Below are 19,040 nucleotides of genomic sequence, written 5' to 3'. Positions count from 1 at the left end.
TGAAACAATCAAATCTAATTCTCAAGTAGATAGGACACTGAAGATCAAGCAGCACATGGAAAACTGTTCCCATTCCAGCATCCTTTTAAAGCATGCATAGCCAGGCAAACTGCCTTGAAGGAGAGGTAGAGAGAGCTAGAGGCACACGGTGGTTTTGCAAGGTTTCTTGGTGTGAAAGACCAAGTCTCTAGCAGTCCCGGCTGCAACATACACCTTTAGTTTGATGTTGCACCTGCCTAAGGCAGAGGCTTGGTTAAAAGAAGCCATAGTTCAGCCTGGTGGGTGACTCCAGGGCCTACAAAGGCTCCTGCTCATATGGCCGGTGTCTGGTTAGCCACATTGGCACGCTGCGGGAGCAAAACCCAACGTGCCTGAGTGCTGGGGCAGGGCTGGGGACGTATCCAGCCCGTGGAACCGCTGCCGGGCGGCAGAAGCAGCCGGACCGCAGGCGGCCGGGGAGCAGGGCCCCTTTGCCGGGCCGCCCGCCCCGCTCCGCTCCGCTTCCCGCCGGCGCGGGGCCCGCAGGCAGGAGGGCGGTGAAGGCGGCAGCGGGCGGAGCGCCCCTGCCCCGTGACCCCGCGGCTCCTCCCTTCTCCCCACCCACCGCCCGCTGCTCAGCGCCGCCAGTAACCTGGTTCTGCGGCGCCGGGCCGGCCCTCCTCCCGCTGCTCTTTCTTTTTGTTTTTCCCTCCTTTCCCCTTTTCTTTTCCTCCCCTTTCCCTCCCCTTCCTTCTTCTCCTCCCCCTTCCCCCGACAGCGCAGCCGGGGCTCGGGCTCGCCTCCTTTGCCCCCTTTTCCCTCCCCTCGAGCTGCCGCCGCGGTAGGGACCTGGAGAGAGGCGCCGCCTCCGCCGCCGCACACGGAGACATGTACCCGGGAGCCACCTCCGCCGGACCCGGTGAGGCTTCGGCCGCTTTCCCTTCCCTCCTCCGGGCTTCCCCCCTTCTCCCCGAGCACTTTACTCCTTCCCTTTCGAGGGGCGGTGGGGTCTGCGCTCGGCGGCCGCTTGTGTGTGGTGTGAGGAGCGGGGACCCTTGGCGCACGAGGCGTCTGTCAGCGCGGGCATGAGCCCCCTCAGCGGCCACCTCTGCCCCTCTCTCCCCTTCCCTCAGCAAGCGAGGCGCCAAGAGCCGGCGGTGTGGGGGGAGAAGGACCCTTAGAGATCCCCCCTTGTCCCCTCCCCGTGCTCGGGCCTGGCTGAGGCCGCGGCCGGCCGCGCTCGCCGGGGAAGGAGGGGTCAGGCCACTGCCGCCACCTCGGGGAGGGCGGTGAGCGGAGCCTGCGTGTCCGGAGGCCCCTTTTAGGGGAGGGTCGCCTTCCCCTGCCCTCCTCTCCCCTCCCTCTGCCGCGGCGGGAGGCTGGCCCCGGCCTGGGGGCGAGTGGGGCTGTGAGGGGGCCGAGGCCGGGGGGGCTGCGCCCTTTGCCCGCCGGGGGGTTCCCTCACGGGGCTCTGGGAGCCGCTGCTGGGGCGGGAGGAGACGGCGGAGATCCCCCCCCCCCGCCCCCTGCACGGTCCGTCCCCGGGGTGTCCCCTCGGCTGTGCGCTACGTGCTGCCTGCCCCAGGCCAGCGCTCGCTGTTCTGCCAGCGCAGCCTCCTGCTGGCAGCGCGGCGCGGACCGGGGTCTCCATTTCCTCCCTCGCAGATGCTCGTAGCGACGGCATCCTCCGGGGACAGCCTGCGGAACGCGTCTCAGGGCGCGCACAAGTTCAGGCCGCTGTGTTTGCCAGCGAGCGTGCTGTGCCCGTGTGTGGTGGTGGTTAGGTGTAGGTAAAGCCGTACCCAGATGTCGGGTAGGGTTGGAAGAGGTTATGGGCTTCCTTAGATGTCTTCAGGCTCTGTCGTGTAATGAAATCTGCGAGCAGAGGATAAGAAGAAAGGTTACCAGCTCCTTCAGGGACATCTAACATTATTTAGGGAGACTATAGTTTGTGAGGTGTTTGTTCCATTCAGTGTTAGGCTGTTACTGTGGTGAGAATTCCTGTGTAAGAATTATGATGGTGGGTGACTGATACCTAATTTTCTTCTCGAAAAGTTTCAAACTTTGTTTTATGTTACTGTTCTCAGCAGTTTTGCATTAAATCTTTCACCTTGGAGAGTAGTCTATCAAGGAATAGCGTAGTGAAATGCAGGACCTGTAACTGAGATGTTTTTTACTGCTTGTTACAAATGTTTCTCCTGTTACAAATGTTTCTTCCTATCTTAAGATCTTAGGTGCTGGCTTCTTTTCTTCTCTGAGGAATCAAGACAGACAATCAGGGTTATTGCTTTCCTCTTGGAGTACAGCTTCTGTTTTTTCCTTTCCTCCTTTTCTTTCTACAGTGCCCAAAGACTTTAGACACACCAGGAAGATAGGTCTGTGCAGCTCTGTGTATCCAGAACAGTGTTCAAGACTTTGCTCTCATGTATAACATCGTTTGCCCATTTCAGCACTAAGTGGGTATCACTATCGATGTAATCATTTGGTGGCTTCTAGTGCCAAGCTCTCTTGCTCAGGTACAGGTATACTCTGAGTTTGCAGGTATTCAGTGCTCAGATAATGCTGTTGTTGCTGAGGCTGTGATGTTCACCTCTCGTTGGTACATCTTTGTTGAAACTGCACATAAGGATGCAAATAACTGAAAATATCACCAGTGCATGCGCTGAGAGTGGGTTTATTTGTGGGAGTCTCTTTATTTGCTTTTATTTGTTCTGTACCTGACCCTGCCACTGTCCCTTTCGCTTGGAATGATCTTGCACACCCACCAGCGTTGGTTGCTGCTGTTTACCATCAGGGGCCCATGTTCAGTGTGTAAGGGTATTTTCCTCTTACTGGAACAACTGTCTCTTCACCTCGGGCTCTTGATAGAGCAACCACTATACTTACACAGAATCCTACATTACTACATGTTAGTGGTGTGTGTCTCAGCCTCCTGGTATTATTCCCTTCCCTCCAGCCAAGCTCATCTTCCGTCTTGTTTACTTCCCAGTTTATCTCTGTGGCTCAGCCCTTTCCCCCTGTGCAGAGCTGGGCAGTGGCGGTGTCTGTTCTGGGGTATAAGCTGCAAGTTGTTCTCTACATTGTGAGGCTCTCTTGTTTCCTTCCTGTGAAATCATCCATAGAGAGCCTTAGCTCAGTGGCTTCTAGCAGACCAGACAGCTTCCTGTTCCACCAAATTTGAGTAGAGTATTTTAGGAGAGCTGGCCTGTAGTGTGAACCAGCCTGGAAACAGGGACTGTCAGCAGTATGCTTAGTGCCCCTGTGTAAGGCTACGTGTGCCTATGAGCTGCCAGTGCAAGTTTCCTTCCATATGTGAATCTGATACCTATAAAATCAAAGTGTGCTGAAATCCTGCTCAGAGGAGGGAGCAAGCAGTGTGGTTTACAGCCATTCACTGAGCTGCAGCTGCCATGAATGCACAAGATCTCAGCCTCTACATGTCTGTCAGCACATCCTCGACACCACGTAAATGCTTCATTCATATCTCCTCCAACTTAGATCTTGCCGCCGTTTGCTTCTCTGCACGTTGCTGCTGCATAGAAGCTACTTTGCTCTTCCAGCTCCTGTTGCCAAACTGGACACTGCAGCCAGCCTCGCTCTGAGGGTGCCTGTGGTGGTGGCCTCCTGCCAGTGTAATCGCTCAGTTTGCCGCAGGGTTTGCTATTTTCATCTTCATTCTTTTTCTGGACACAGTATAAAGCAAGTTAGGAGGCTGTATCTGACTAAGTTCAGAAGATTGCTGCTGAGCGTGGAAACTTTGTTCTAACATGCTGTTACACTGGGAGTAAGAGCTTATTTCATACAAAAGGGGACATCCTGAAATCACTGTGTTTGTTGTTAGAAAACCTATGATCCTTGCTCCCTTTTCCCAAACACTGAGTTCTTGACTTGGTGTTGAATTAGCTGAAACATTACATACATGTGCTTTAGTTTTGCCTTCAAGACACTGAAAAGTAATCTGAAAATGATATTCTTTAATTAAGAAGTTAGATACTGCTACGTTTTGTTACACGTTTTTGTAGAAGGGCAGAAAAATGTCAAAGCAGCGTTAATAAAAATCCTGTCACTTTAAAGCATCGATTAACACTTGTCTAAACTTCTGTAACTTGTGCTGCTTGGTGTTCATGTAGTTACAGATTCTGAATTTGCCTGCCATAGATTCTCTTTTCATTCTGTGAAAGGACATTTGATTTTTGTCTTCTGCTCAAGGTCTTGGTTTATTGTAGAAGCAGCAGTTGTCTGAAGAAGAGTGTCTTTGTGAAGGGCGTTAATGGCTTTGCATGTAAAATAGAACCTTTTTCTAGCGCAAGAAATGATTTTGAGCCCTCTATCAAACTAGTGAACTTGAGGTTATTTTCTCACTTGTCATTTAGTTGGAAATTACCTCTTTAGAATTGTTAATAGGCTGTTGTAACTTTTGAGTCTCTCGTTTTCAGCATGCGTACTTGTTTTTAACTCCCATATATTGAAGGTACGTGGTGGGTGGATGATTATTCTCTTTAGGACTCCCTAGTCCTAAAACGTGGTGCCATGAAGGGTGTGCTCATGCCTTACTTGGGGTAGTAGAATTGGCATCCTGTGGCCTTATGGAATTTAACTTCACCAGCATCCTCTTAGCTTTCACACGAGTAGCAGCAAGAACTCCTATGTGCCTGTTGAGGGTCTCTCTTTCTTCTGTTAGAAAGGTTTCTTGTATTATTTTGGGAATGGTTCTGGACCTGCTCTTACTGTGTCAGCTCTGCAGGTATCACAGAGCTGCCCAGTGCCTTTGCCTTAATTTTAGACAGCAGATTGTGTTGAAATTCATAGTAAGCTGCCACACATAGAAGAGGAAATGAGAACTTAATGTACAGCTTCAGCTCTCTTCGGTTTTGCCTGAGAATTTTTCTGTAAATTTGAATTGGATTTGGCAACATTACAACCTACAAAAACCAGTGTTAACTTTTTCACATGTATTGCTGTTGTGGCCAGTGTATTTTCCTAAGGAAGAGAAAGATTGTGTATTGTTTCAGTTAGCTGTGTAAGCTTAAGGTAGCTCAAAGATGAGGTAGGCATTTGATGAAAAGATAATTGATGTTGTCATACATGTGAACCAAGCTTTCTGTTTTGCTTCCTGAAGTGTACTGTTTGCTTTCTGAAAAGTGAAACTTTGTTTTTGAGCAGTGATTCTCTCAGTGACTGCAGTTACGTGGGATTTTGTACACTTAGTTTTCTCTTGTTTTGAAATTACTCACTTTGGCAGGATTGTCATGTACTCGTACATACTCAGTGGTGTGTTGTAATGGACATAGAAAGAGTACGGAGGAACAGCCAAACCTTCCTGACTTCTAGGGAAGTACAACTTTGACAATTTGTACATGCTGTTCTGCACTGCTGTCACCCCACTCTTCCTCTTGTTTCAAATAGGGAAAGGGAGTTCAGTGCTTTAACTTTGTTAGAGAAGACGTCTTAGATTATCATGGTCTGTTCTTAGAGTCACAGAATGGTTTGGGTTGGAAAGGACCTTAAGCTCATCCAGATGTAATCCTCCTGCCATGGGCAGGGATGCTTCACTCCAGACCATGTCACCCAAGGCTCTGTCCAGCCTGGCCTTGAACACTGCCAGGGTTGCAGCATTCACCACTTCTTTGAGCAACCTGTGCCAGCGCCTCACCACCCTCACAGTAAAGAACTTCTTCCTTGTCTCTAACCTGAACTTTCCTTGTTTCGGTTTGAACCCATCACCCCTTGTCCTATTGCTATGGTCCCTGATGAAGAGCCCCTCTCTAGCATCCTTGTAGCCCCCTTCAGATACTGGAAGACTGCTCTGAGGTCTCCACACAGCTTTTCTCATCCAGGCTGAACAGCCCCAACTTTCTTCTACCCACTTAGAACAGTACAGGAGGGAAAGAGTTTTCCGTTCAAAGAAACAACCCTTCTAAATACTTCTGGCCTTCCAGAAATTGCAGGCATCAGGTTGATGAGCGCAGTAAACTTCTAACTGCTGAATTGACTTTGCAAACATACACAGTTCGAACTAATTATGAACTTTACATTCCTAATGAAAGTGTGTTTTGTGTTGGTTGAGCATGTGCTGACAACAGCTGTGCAAAACTTGTAAGACTTGTCACAGTTTTATTGTATATTGCCTCATTTCACGTTTTAGCAGAATACTTGTGTGTATTTTTAGTACTGGAATTTCTAATACTTAGCCTACCAGAAAATATCACTACCTTTGAAAACGAAGAAAAGTCCACCTCCAGTATCTTATTTTTGGTAAGTTATGAACCAGGAAAAAAATAGCTGGTGGAAAATATTACGTAGCTTTAACTGTAGTGACTGTGGGTAGGGATCTGTTCCATGCATTGTCCAATTACTTTGCTTTAGTGTCATGCATCCTTTCTGATGTACACACAAAAGCAGCCCTCTAGAATGTAAAGTATCTCCTGTCCTGTTGACTAGGGAAGTGCAGCCCAGCTCAGTGCAGGGGCTTTTTGAGTTCTTTCCACACTTGCTGTAATACCCAGAGTTGAACTTAAACATTTCTTTATATGCTTTATACTGTCAAACTTGGGAAAAGCAAAAGACATCATCCCCAGGTACACTAGGCAAGCCCAGGCTTACCTCCTGTGTTACCCCAGAGTAGTAATTTGTTAGTACACAGTTCTCTTTGGTAGCCATTTCTAGGAAACAGTGCTTCAAAGAGACTGTAGTACTGTCCAGGAAGTGAGTTTTTAAATCCTCAGACTGAGATAATGCCCGTAGTTTTGTATGCTCATGGCTGTTTTAACAGGTCTTTCAGTGTGTTTAGTGAGCACCATAGGTTAGTGCAATTCTTTTTAACTTTTCAATTTTAATTTGTTTTGCTTTTACTATTCCTTTTTTTCCAGAGTAAACTTAATGCTGTTAAAGAAAAGGTTTCAGTGTGAGCGTTATTTCATCTCTTTCTCTGGTTTCTGTTTGTATTTTCTATTAGGGAAAAACTCTTCTCCTAAATACCTCTTTTTACAGCATTGCTGCAATTGTGGGGCCATGTGGTACCTGGTGACCAGGCTTTCTACAAAGGGTAGTTTTTAAACTGTATGACCTCAAAAACCTGGACACAGCCAAGGTAGAAGCAAAGCAGTGATTTAGATGGGAAAGTACTGTTGATAATGAAATAACCCAGTCAGTCCAAAGCTTGCTTTGATGTTTTTCCCTCTTGCTGCCATCACTGATGTGTTTTGGATTAGGTCCTCATTGAGCTCTCCACAGTGCTACCAAATTCTGTTTGTATTTGGATTGTGAAACAGGTTTTATTTTTTAGTCACAGATACATTAAGAGTAGTTCTTTCTCTCCTGTTGTAATGTGTCCTCTTCTGCTTTTTGCCAGTGCTGCTCAGTTGTGTCTTGTCTTTGTTGTAGGTTTTAATCATAGAATGGTTTGCGTTGGAAGGGACCTTAAAGCTCATCCAGTTCCAGCCCCTGCCTCACCACCCTCACAGAGAAGAACTTCTGCCTAAGATCTCACCTCACTCTCTCTGTCAGTTTAAAGCCATTCCCCCTCGTTCTGTCACTACATCCTCTTGTAAAAAGTCCCTCTGAAGGCAAAGAATGAAAGGGACTTGTCTGCCCAACACTGCACAAGGCAGCCTCCCACACTAACGCCTGCAGCCAGGCTGGATTAGGCTGGTTCAAGATGAACGTAAAACTACAGGCTGACACATGGACAGCTTTGAAATCTGCTTTCAGCAAATGAGACTTTTATTTTTCAGTTACCTACTTAATGAAGGTTGAATGGAGAGGGACTGTTCCTAAGAGCAAGTAGTGGTGGAGCAAGGGGAAATGGCTTTAAACTGAAAAAGGGGAGATTTAGATTAGGTATTAGGAAGAAATCCTTCCCTGTGAGGGTGCTGAGGTGCTGGCACAGGGTGCCCAGAAAAGCTGTGGCTGCCCCATCTCTGGCAGTGTTTAGGGCCAGATTGAATGGGGCTTGGAGCAACCTGGTCCAGTGGAAGGTGTCCCAGCTAATGGTGGCAGGGGTTTGGAATTGGATGAACTTTAAGGTCCCTTCCAACCCAAACCATTCTGTGGTTCATACCCCCTCCTATTTAGTTCTAGCTGCTTTGCTCCTCCACAGGAATGCTCACGGTAACACAGGTTTGGGGATCACAGGGCAGACTGAACAGCTGTGTGAAGGCAGGACTTCTCTTTCAGTGCTAGTTCTGTCTTACACCAGCCTAAGTTGTATGTGGGCTTATTACTGCTTGACGTGAAGTTGTTATGGCCCGGGTCCCACTGTTAATAAATGCCATGATAGCTCTGGAGTCGTGAAAGTCTTTATCTTTGAGAGAAGTGTTAAAATATTTAACTTCTCAGTTAATAGAGAATCACTACATACATCTGCGCTGTTTTGAGCTCCACATGGCTTTCCAAACAGCTTTTCTGGCAACAACCTGATTGCATTCCCTTGTACAAGTTGCTTTATAATTAGAAGGTGGAGAATATGTTTAATGTTAACTGTTTCACCTGCGGGAAGCGTTAAATCACATAGCACATAATTCCATCAAACGTGTATAAATCAAACCACATATTTAATCACTGTGTCTCATTCCAACCTGTGTCAGGGTGTGACTGAAGCAGAGGGGCTGCAGAGCAAAAATGAAGTCTTTAGTCTTTTGTGGAATCAGCTAATTTCAGCAGGTATGAAGACAGGCTGAGAACATTGGGGCTGTTCAGCCTGGAGAAGAAAAGCTGTGTGGAGACCTCAGAGCAGCTTCCAGTGTCTGAAGGGAGCCTACAGGGATGCTGGAGAGGAACACTTCATCAGGGGCTGTGGCTTTAGGACAAGATGTGATGAGTTCAAAGTGAAAGAGGGGAAGTTCAGGTGTGTATGTGTATATATATATGGCAGAAGTTCTTTACTGTGAGAGTGCTGAAGTGCTGGCCCAGGTTGCCCAGAGAAGCTGTGGCTGCCCTATCCCTGTCAGTGTTCAAGGCCAGGCTGGAAAAGGCTTGGAACAACCTGCTCTAGTGGAGGGTGTCCCTGCCAATGGCAGGGAGCTGGAACTGGATGAGCTTTAAGGTCCTTTCCAGCCCAAACCATTCTACGTTTCTTTGTTGTCCTGGGGAGCTTGGAAATGCATCTTCAAAACTCTCTTGGTTTTACAGCGCAGATATGTGTCCAGGTGGTCAAGTTGATGATTTCTGATGTAGTCTAGAGAAAAAGAAAGTTGTAGTTCTTTTCTGGGCACCCTTGACAGGCAGTGTTAAATACTGTAGGTGGCTCTGTTTGAGCTGCTAATGTCACAGATTGGAGCTTTAGAGCTTTTTGTCTTCGTGGTGCTTTTTTGTGTGTTCTTAGTTCAGTCATGAAACCTATGGTAGAGTGTATTAATGTGAGAAAATAATGAAATTTAAATGGTAATTTAGTAGTAGGAAGTGTGTGTGGATGTGCTAATGTAGATTTATTTTAAATAAGCCAATTTTAGAAGAATTCCCAAGAGGGGAGGTTTCACTGGCTTAGCTAGATCAACCTAAAAATTGTTTGAAGTTAAACTTGTCATGTAGATGAATAAGGCTTTAAAACATAATTATTACTGGGGCCTTATTATATACCTTCTGAAACTTGTTTAGCCAGTGTTTACTATTAAAGGACAGACATCTATTCATGCAGAGGGTAAATTCCTATCTAAATGTTGCTGGGTTCTTGGCTTCGCTTCTCCTTTGATACTGAACTTACTCCATTGTCCTTTCATATGACTTGTGGTTTGCAGTGAATGCTCCTTTTCTGCTGGTTTTTATCACTCTCTCTCTTGATTGTGCTCTCTTGCCCATCATACTCCATCGTTTCTGTAATCGTCATCATGTGGAGGACAAGACTTTGGGAGGCCAGGAGGTTTTTAGTTGTTGGTGAAAGGGAAGGTTTCTCAAGCAAGAATACGTGTTACTTTCAGCTGTGTCTGACTTGATTATTTCTGTTGAGAAACCTAATGACAGACATAGGTTTAAAAAGAAAACCCCCAAAACCACCAACCTTTCAAACCACAAGCAAATAAAATGAAGAGTGAAACCCAAGGTGGGGTAGAAATGACAGTGCAGAATGAAGGTCTTGGTGAATCGGAACAATTCTGTTTGGGAAGAGCATTTAATAGAGGAATGCTTAGGAATAATTCACATGGGTTCAGAATGTTTGCATAAGGGTGTGTTGTTTAAAAAGTGAGAGCTTCATTGAGAAGGAGGAAGCTTCCCACCAGGGCAAGGAAGTGAAGCTTTATTGTTTGGGTCTCGCTATGTGATGCGAATACAGCAGTGGTGGTGCTTTCCTAATGGTTCCTGACTTGCAAATCCCCTTTAATGTAAAATTACAGTGGAGGTTTAGGCCTCTCTGTAGGAAACTTGTATGTGCCTTTTCTCTTCAAACATACCTTTCACAGAATCATTAAAGCAATGCACAGCCCAAAGAAGGGAATTTCCAGGACAAGGTGTGACATGGAGTAAGTTTTTGATAGGAGAAAACTACCCAGAGAAAAAAATCAGTGGGGATTTGGACCTCCGTAGTAAGATGCCATTATTTGCAGTCTCCTCCCATGTTGTTGCTCTCAGGGCTGTGGGGGCACAGTGCCACAGCTGAGTTTTGGTTTGTATCGACTAGTAAGAGGACTTAAGGTCTGCACAAGAAGCAGGTGGAGGAAAAAAACCCCAGCTGTAATAGGAAAAACCCAGTTCTCACAGGGGAGTTGTGCTGAAAGCCTCCACTCCCATCGTATCTCAGTTATTCCATGATTACGAATCTGCGTTTTACCCCTCTTTTCAGTGATGCTGAAAACCACAGCCCTATCTCTTGAAAGGGCAATAGATGCTATTGGATCTCCTGTATGTTGGAGATACTCCTCTGGCTGCTCTCACTATCTAAAATGATAAAATAAAGCATAACCTTAGCTCTTAACTGTGACTGTTTTGAACCTGACCCATAGAACGGTCATGTTTTTGTAGATTAATCCAGTGTGGGTATGGGAAAAGATTTCTTTTTCAAGGAGAGCATGACAGAGTTGCAGCTCAGCCCTCGAGTTTTGGAAATAAGAAAACATTTTAGGTATGAAAACAGTTTTATTTTTAGATTTTCCATAAAAATACTCCTAGCCAAAGCCCTGTGGGGTAGGAATGTGCTCACAAAGGTACAGCACAAAATACACCCATTCTAGCTTCTAGCTTTAATAAGCTGAGACCAAATAATTTCTGTGTTTCATCACAGTATATATAATGTGACTACCACAGGAAGCGTGGATTTGGGGCCTCTGTGGTACCAGTTTCCAGCACACTAGAAAGACATACCAATGGCAGTGGAGTAAAGCCCAAGCCATTAGACCTTGCTAAGCTTTGTGGAGCTTGTGTGCATGTGGGCAAGGATGTCTCTAATCATAGGGAAGGCCAGAGGAGAGGCATGGGATGGAGTGGCAAGGGATCTGGAAGGAGAAGGAGGGGAAGGGAAAAGTGTTGGCAGGACGGTTGTGCTGATCAACAGCTCTGGTTAGGGTGATTTAATCATAGAACCACAGAATGGTTTGGGCTAGAAAGGACCTTAAGATCATCCAGTTCCAACCCCCACTGCCATGGGCAGGGACACCTCACACTAAACCATGTAGCCCAAGGCTCTGTCCAACCTGGCCTTGAACACTGCTGGGGATGGAGCATTCACAGATTCCTTGGGCAACCCATTCCAGTGCCTCACCACCCTCACAGTAAAGAACTGCTTCCTTATATCCAGCCTGAACTTCCCCTGCTTCAGTTTGAACCCATTACCACTTGTCCTGTCAATATGGTCCCTGATAAAGAGTCTCTCCTCAGCATCCTTGTAGCCCCCTTCAGACACTGGAAGCTGCTCTGAGGTCTCCACGCAGCTTCTCTTCTCCAGGCTGAACAGCCCCAACTTTCTCAGCCTATCTCCATACAGGAGGTGCTCCAGCCCCTGCTCATCCTCGTGGCCTCCTCTGGACTTGTTCCAGCAGCTCCATTTCCTTGTGTTGCGGGCACCAGCTATTGAATTTATCCAGTGTGTCTGCTTGTGAGCTGTTACAGAGACCACTTCTCACTATTCCTAATGGAGGAAGAGGAAAATCTGTGAAGCACGGAGACCTCAAGGTATAGAGGTGTCACAGGTGTACAGTACGGACGGTGTAGTTTGATGTCGGTTTGTGCTTTCAGAAGGCATTGAAATACTTAATTAATGCAGGAGATTTGGACATAAGTACCCGTCACTGAGCTCCGTTCTGCAGCTGGCATAGACTGGAATGAGTGCTCCCCTTGGGACTGAATGCAAGCACGTGTTTGATACTCACACCAAGCAGTTTGGAAACCCCAGTCTGTGTATCGAAGTAAATATTACTGGCAGAGTCAATGCTGACGTATAAAGAGGTTGGGGTTTACCAGCCTTGTAATGTCTTAAACAGGAAATAATTAAAAACAAAAGACAGTGGAGGTGGGTTATACTGTTTCCTATATACTTAGGCAGTTCCAAGTGTCAGCTAATCAGAAGGAGGGGGAGCCAAGTTTCTTTCCTAACCAAAATGTAACATTTCAGCAAACAAGGGGTAAGGGAAGGGAAATGTGGGATGATGAATACAGAATTTCTGGTCTTACCTTCCTAGGGGAGAAGCAGCATGTAGAGAGGAGTAAGTGCTAGTGGGTGGGGGTTTTCTTCACTTAGAAGATGTGTATATGCACTCCATAGGCCTTTTGGAGTGGCAGGGAACAGATTGTATAGAATGGGTGCATTACTATTGTATTCTTTATTTCAGATTGCCAGAAAAGGCATCTGGAATTAGTTCAACATCATTTTCTAAGGCATGGAAAAGTGAATGAATCATTCTGGTTAAGTGTGATAAATAGCACTAAGAACGTTCTCCATTTTCCCCTTCATCGAGTAGAGGTTTGCTTGAAGATGGGAGTTTCTTTGTAGTTCTAATTCAACTGGGTTGCTGACTTGTGGGTAAGCCAGAAGCATCCCCTCCATTGTTTGCATGAGGCTTACTATTTGGATGACTTAATTCAGCGCTGCAGTTTATAATTAAAAGCTTTTGTCTGCATCCCTTAAGAAGGATTTCAGTTGTACTTTGCAGTTCTGATTGTAGGGATCAGTAAAGCCACCTGGCTTGCTAAGAGTGGGCATAGATGTGTTCTTCTACCCCTCATCCTGCTTGCAGGTGCCCGGTAGAATGGGGAGAACCAGCGTGTTAGTATTCAAAACCTTGGAGGATCGCTCTGAAGATGTAGGCCACAGGGAGAATGTACTGACACTTGGTGCCTTTTGCTAGTTGATGTTGTCCAGAAGAAGCCTGTGGGCTAGAAAGAACAATTCTTTATTTATTGCCTGCTGCTTTCTGCTGGAGCATTGATCTCTTCCTCTTTGGTTTTCTGGTATTTTGTTCTTAGTCTTTCACATATTCTTATTTGAAACAGGGTCATAATGTACAAAGCAAGATACATTTATGTCTTCTTTCTCCTTTTCATCTCTTGACTGCAACACCTGCTCACACCACTGGTGTCTGGGAGTCATTCTGGTCTCTGTGGATCATATCACCTCTGGCACTGTGAAGAGATCATGTCTCTTATTTTGCAGAGGTCAAAAAGTAACCAAGATAACCAAGAGGGCTGTGGATCTGTAACTGATCATTTGTTCCAGGCAAAATAATCATACACTGGTTGGAGTTGGAAGGGACCCTTAAAGCTCACCTAGGTCTAACCCCCAACAGGCAGGGACGTCTTCCACTAGATAAACAGGTTGACTCGAGAATTAACATTGCTTGAATTCTTTTGCAGTAAGTGACAATTAGTCAATAAAAACCATGTCTAGATTAGGTCTGCTGAACATAATGAGATTACAGTTTGAAGCAGCGCTGTTTATCTAACACTGATGCCTTGGTAAAGTATTTGATTTCATACTTCAGCACTAAGAAGCAATGTGTTACAGTGGAATCCCTAAAACATCTGAGTCGTCATATGTGGGACTTAAAATATGACCAAATATGAGGACTGCTCCCTTATTTTTGCTCATCAGTGCTGAAGCAGCCCTAGCTCTGATAGCCCACCTTGGTATATGCAGTGTGCTGTGGGTAGGTAGAATGTGTGGAGGCTGCTCCCTGAGAGACCAGGAGACCCTTCATAGAGGGGCTGCATCCAAAATTATGTGAAAGGCGTCATATTTGAATCCTTGACAATATGTGGGCACAGTTTATATATGATCAGAGTGAGAGAAAACAACAGAAATGGAACATACGCAGAAAAAATTGGGAATGCAAGAAAATAGTTACTGTGATGGTGGTGAGACACTTACATAGGGTGTCCAGAGAAGCTGTGGCTGCCCCATCCCTGGCAGTGTTCAAGGCCAGGTTGGACACAGGGGCTTGGAGCAACCTGCTCTAGTGGAAGGTGTCCCTGCCCGTGGCAGGGGTTTAGAACTGGATGAGCTTTAAGGTCCTTTCCCACCCAAACCAGTCTGGGATTCTATAATTGTCTTTAAAGGTTGGCTTCCAAGTGTAGAAACCTGGGATGAGCAGGTGCTTGAGAGAGTGCAGGAGCAGACTGAATGTGATGGGGAACAGAGACTCCTCCCATCCCCAAGTGATCTGACTGTGGATAGTGTTTTAGGGGCCATTCTAGGAGAATACCAGTTTACCTGTGGGGTGATACATGCTGTCTTGTGCATGAAGTTGGTACAAATCCAGCTTGCAGGCATAGAGGTAAGCAAGGAGTAAGTGAGCTCGAGCTTTAAGAAAAGGAAACGGTGATCTGCAGGTCCAGTGATCCCAGTGGATGGATATGAGTGACAACCTAAATGCACATGCTGGAGCATGCATAGGTGTGTACAGGTGGAGGTGCAACCTGTTTTGAAGCAGAAATGAGGCTCTGGACAAATAAAGCATCATTACCAGTGCTACCTGTTTATTTTGCTACCAAGTTAAAAGAGAAGCAACCCTAAAATTGATTTTGATGTGTCCAGTGACCACTTTGCTGTACAACTTTACTGTAGCGCAGGGAGTCCAGCAAGTGGTGAGTTCTCCTGAGTAGTCTTATCTATACTTTCGTTGCATAAAAAAAGGTAAGAATTGTTTTTTTCCCATTTGCTCCTCACCTGTTTCTGTTCCTTCCAATTGCTTCTCAGGTTATTTGCTGGGCTCTACCAAGTATTGTTTTCCTAGAGGCTGCGTTATTAGCAGAACACTTTATTAAATCTGACACTGTTGAGTAAAGAACCTTCAGCAGTTGATATCTAAGATAATGCTGGAACAGGCATTAGATGTAACTGAAGTTCTGCTTACATCGGTTCTGCTTCCCTCTGGTGCTTTCCTCATGGTTTGCTGAGTTTTTAGGGATAACCAGCAAGTCTGCTACCTTTATTTGTTGTGCATCATCTAATTCAGCAGTGCTGTAGCTTGACTGAAGAGCTTTCAGCTTCCATGCTCTAAAACATGCTTCATGAACAGCTGAGAGAGATGTAGAGGTTCCATATATATATAGACTTCTCTACCCCCATAATATCTAGAGACTAGGAGCTGCAGCTTTAAGTCTTCCTTATCTCGTAGAAAACACTACCAGCCTTTCTCCTATCTTGCTCTAACGGTTCTTAACAGAAAGCTGGTGTGAAAGTTGAACTTCTTTATGAAACCCAGCCTGTAGACAGCCCAAAGATGTGGGGTTCTTTTGGTTTTGTGTTGTTTTTTTAGGGGGTTTGTCTGGTTAGTTAGGTCCTAAAAAGAAAAGGCTCAACTCCCTGTACTCCTTTTCTTGCTGTGATAATATATATATATGTAAATAAAATACTTAAATTCTGTGAAGATCCTGTCAGTGTTTCATATTGGATGTTTTCCACATTCTTTTTTAATTCCTTCTGTTATTGGTATTTGAATAGCTCTTTGTGGAAATCCTGTTTCCTGCACCATGGGGTGTCCCATCTCCAAGTCTCCCATCCTCCCACTTCAACTTGCAGTCCCAAAAAGGGACATTACCCACTTACAAGCCGGTGACAGGCCACTGAGGTGGCTATGGGGAGCCATGGCATGCCAAGAGAGGCTAAAAGAATCAGGTTTGTTTTGAAGAGAACACTGGTCTTCTGGCTGTCTACAGCTACCAGAGGGGAAGCTATGGAGAAGACAGAGCCAGATGTGTGGCAGGTGAACCAGAACAGGGCCATGGGCAGAAGCTGGAGCTTCCCAGTTGAGTAAAAGGCAAAATTATTTTGCTACAGGGGTGATCAAACATTGGAACAGGTTAAGAAATGTGGAAATTGTGTCCTTGAAGACACTCCAAACTTGACTGGAGAAGCTAACCAGGTCCCTTCCTGTGTTATTCTATGATGATGATACTGAGCACCGCTACAGCAGCTCCTGTAAAGCCTTTTCCAACAGACGTGTCTGTTCATTTGCCAGTCTTGATTCTTATTAACTTGATCATGACGAGTATGTTTGTCATTTTCTTTGCTTCCTGCAGTTCTGGAGGCAAAATAGCTGATCACTGGTTGAGGGCAAGTTACCAAACCCCATTTTTCCTATGGGGCAATGCCTCCTTTCTGTATCTGTGTGATGTACCTGATGAGCATGCACAATTATTGCATAGTTGGTTCTGTCTGCAAGGCTCAGGTTGGCAAAGCAAGGTAGATCACATCAAGTGCTGCAGGAGAACTGAATTACATACTGAATTGCATTGACATTCTGTATACAGACATGAAGTTTGGTCTTTTCTTCAATACTTGGGTATCAAGTCATCAGTGTACCTAGAATACTTCGAAATGCACATCTGTTACTGCACAGCAATATCTGAAAACACTGCAGTGATGATCCAGAAGAGCTGCCCTGTTGTCTGATACTAGAAACCTTACCTGAAAGTGGAGCTTCCAAATAAGGTTTCCTTCCTTCACCTTAGTTTCATTTAAAGACTATAGTTTTAGAAGAATGGTTTTAGAGAGACTTGCTATCGACCAATGTAGGTTGCATTAGCCCAGTGCTAAAGTATACCATCAGTTGTGAAAGCATCACCTGATTATTAAATATGCGTTAGGACTTGCCACACAGGGAAACTTAGTGATATAATTACGCTGGTATAATTATGCTCAGATGATTTCCTGTGTCAACAAGCCTTTAGATGCAACTAGTTTGGCCCCTTATTTAGTAACTCATTGGGCCTCTGACTGCACATTAAAATTGCATAATTCTTTGCTAAAAGAAAATGTCCATGTGCAAGTTTAGTGCTGACTGGCAGCGCTGCTGGGTGCTGAGCAGAGCAGCAGGTAAGCTATAAGAAATGACAGGGAATGAAGGACAAAAGAAATCATAGAATAGGTTGAGTTGGAAAGGACCTTAAGATCATCCAGTCCCAAGCCCCTGCCATGGGCAGGAACACCTCATACTAAACCATGTCACCCAAGGCTCTGTCCAGCCTGGCCTTGAACACTGCCAGGGATGGAGCATTCACAACTTCTTTGGGCAGCCTGTGCCAGTGCCTCACCACCCTCACAGTAAAGAATGTCTTCCTTATACCTAACCTGAACTTCCCCTGTTTCAGTTTGAACCCATCACCCCTTGTCCTGTTGCTACTGTCTCTGATGAAGATTCCCTCTCCACCATCCTTGAATCACAGGGTTTTAAGATTGATAACTCTGAATGTTTAGTTTATGTAAATTGGATGGACTAGAATAGAAAGTCTGTTTTTTTTTCATGATAAAAATAAGCCTTAAGACAGTATACTGGCACCTCATTACTCAGTACACAGCTTACCTGAATGCACACCTTTAAAATTGAGCTCCTGATGGTCCCAGTCATCATATCAAGGCTGAAACATTTTCATAATTCAGTTTGCCATTTAGCAAATGGGTGAGGAGCTTCTGATATCTATCATTTGGATGTTCTGGTATATGAGTCTTCATGCTTTAATTCATTCTTCCCTTGACAGAGCTTTAAAAGTAAAATCCAGGTATGCATTTTCCAATGCTTTGAAACACTGTCTCTGTGGAAGCATCATCTGTGTTCCTGAAGGGAGTCAGTCTTTGAAGAACAGGAATAGAGCAAATAACGTGTGTTGGGGTATGAAGTTTGGCAGGTTTCCATGGGCAGGGCATCACCCCAAGCTCCAGTGTCCTGCAGTATCCTCTGTAGCACTCCACACCACGCTGTAAAACCTTCATAGTAGGAACCTTAGTGCTAAGAGAAGCGTTCTTATATCGGTATGTCTTCTGTCACATTTAAAAGTGAGTGATGGGTGTTACGCAGTGCTTGAACAAGAAGTTGGGGCAGCTCAATCACTTTGAACACAGCGGTTGTGTTTTATGATTGTGACTCATGCTTTTTTTTTTCGCTAGAAAAGAGTAATAGCGCTCTATCCTCTCCACACCAAATTCAGTATTTTGTGACTGTGCTTCATGATTGGGTGCTGTAATACTTCTTATACAAGATAGTTTGATTTTACGTTCTTAATTTGATGCAGTAGTCCAAAAAGTGAATTCAGATCAGCAGTTGTAATACTTAGTTTTTCCTCTTGAAGTTCAATTCACATCCCTCTGTTCTGTAGTTAACACATATGTGTCTGTTTTATGCGGCAGAAATATAGGTTGACTGCTTATCGGGTCAGTGCTGCTTCTTAATAAACAGCACTTATCTCTTTGAAACAACACCCTGCCCTAAATAAGTTTGTCTGGGGAGTTGAGCCAGAAATAGCTTCTGGTTTTTACTGGATGGTAAAAAAGAAATCATTGGAAAAGAAGATGTTAAATGTGAAACTAGAGGGTTGTAGTTGTCCTGCGTTCGGAACAGCTTGGTTCTTGGGGTTTTCTCTCCTTCACATGTACAGGCTGAAGGACTGTGGGATCACATCTTGCTCCAGGACTCTGCTGCTCCCAGCATTTCTTGTTATTCTCAAAAGTGAATATATGCCCTCATTTGTATTTACTGTTTGTCACTAAACTCCAGGGAAGGAATGTAATCATGTTCTTGAGCAACATGTATTTGTGTTGGTCCCTGAATGCAGATAGATGCAGATATTTACAGATAGAGGAGCTTCATTAGACCTCTGTGAGAAGTACTAATCAATCGTATTTTAATATATAAAGAGGAGGA

General features: G+C 45.2%; 1 protein-coding gene across 3 annotated transcripts in view; it reads left to right on the top strand.

Moving 5' to 3' along the window:
- Window positions 1-634: 634 nt before the first annotated feature.
- The window catches only part of AGO2 (argonaute RISC catalytic component 2), a 54,643-nt gene continuing 36,237 nt past the window's right edge, over window positions 635-19,040 (top strand). For 2 of the 3 annotated variants that reach the window (XM_061374160.1, XM_061374159.1), the window contains exon 1: window positions 635-898. In XM_061374160.1, the coding sequence (XP_061230144.1) occupies window positions 868-898 (31 nt within the window). In that variant the 5' untranslated portion in view covers window positions 635-867. Of the gene's footprint in view, window positions 899-14,505; window positions 14,676-19,040 lie in introns of those variants that run through there. The other variant, XM_061374161.1, reaches the window with a different exon arrangement.

Source organism: Neopsephotus bourkii, unplaced genomic scaffold, assembly GCF_033783945.1.
Source record: "Neopsephotus bourkii isolate Nb327-2 ecotype Australia unplaced genomic scaffold, CSIRO-AGI_Nbou_v1 NB_1637, whole genome shotgun sequence".
NCBI classification, from domain to species: Eukaryota; Metazoa; Chordata; class Aves; order Psittaciformes; family Psittacidae; genus Neopsephotus; species Neopsephotus bourkii.
This window is presented reverse-complemented; position numbering and strand designations above follow the sequence as displayed.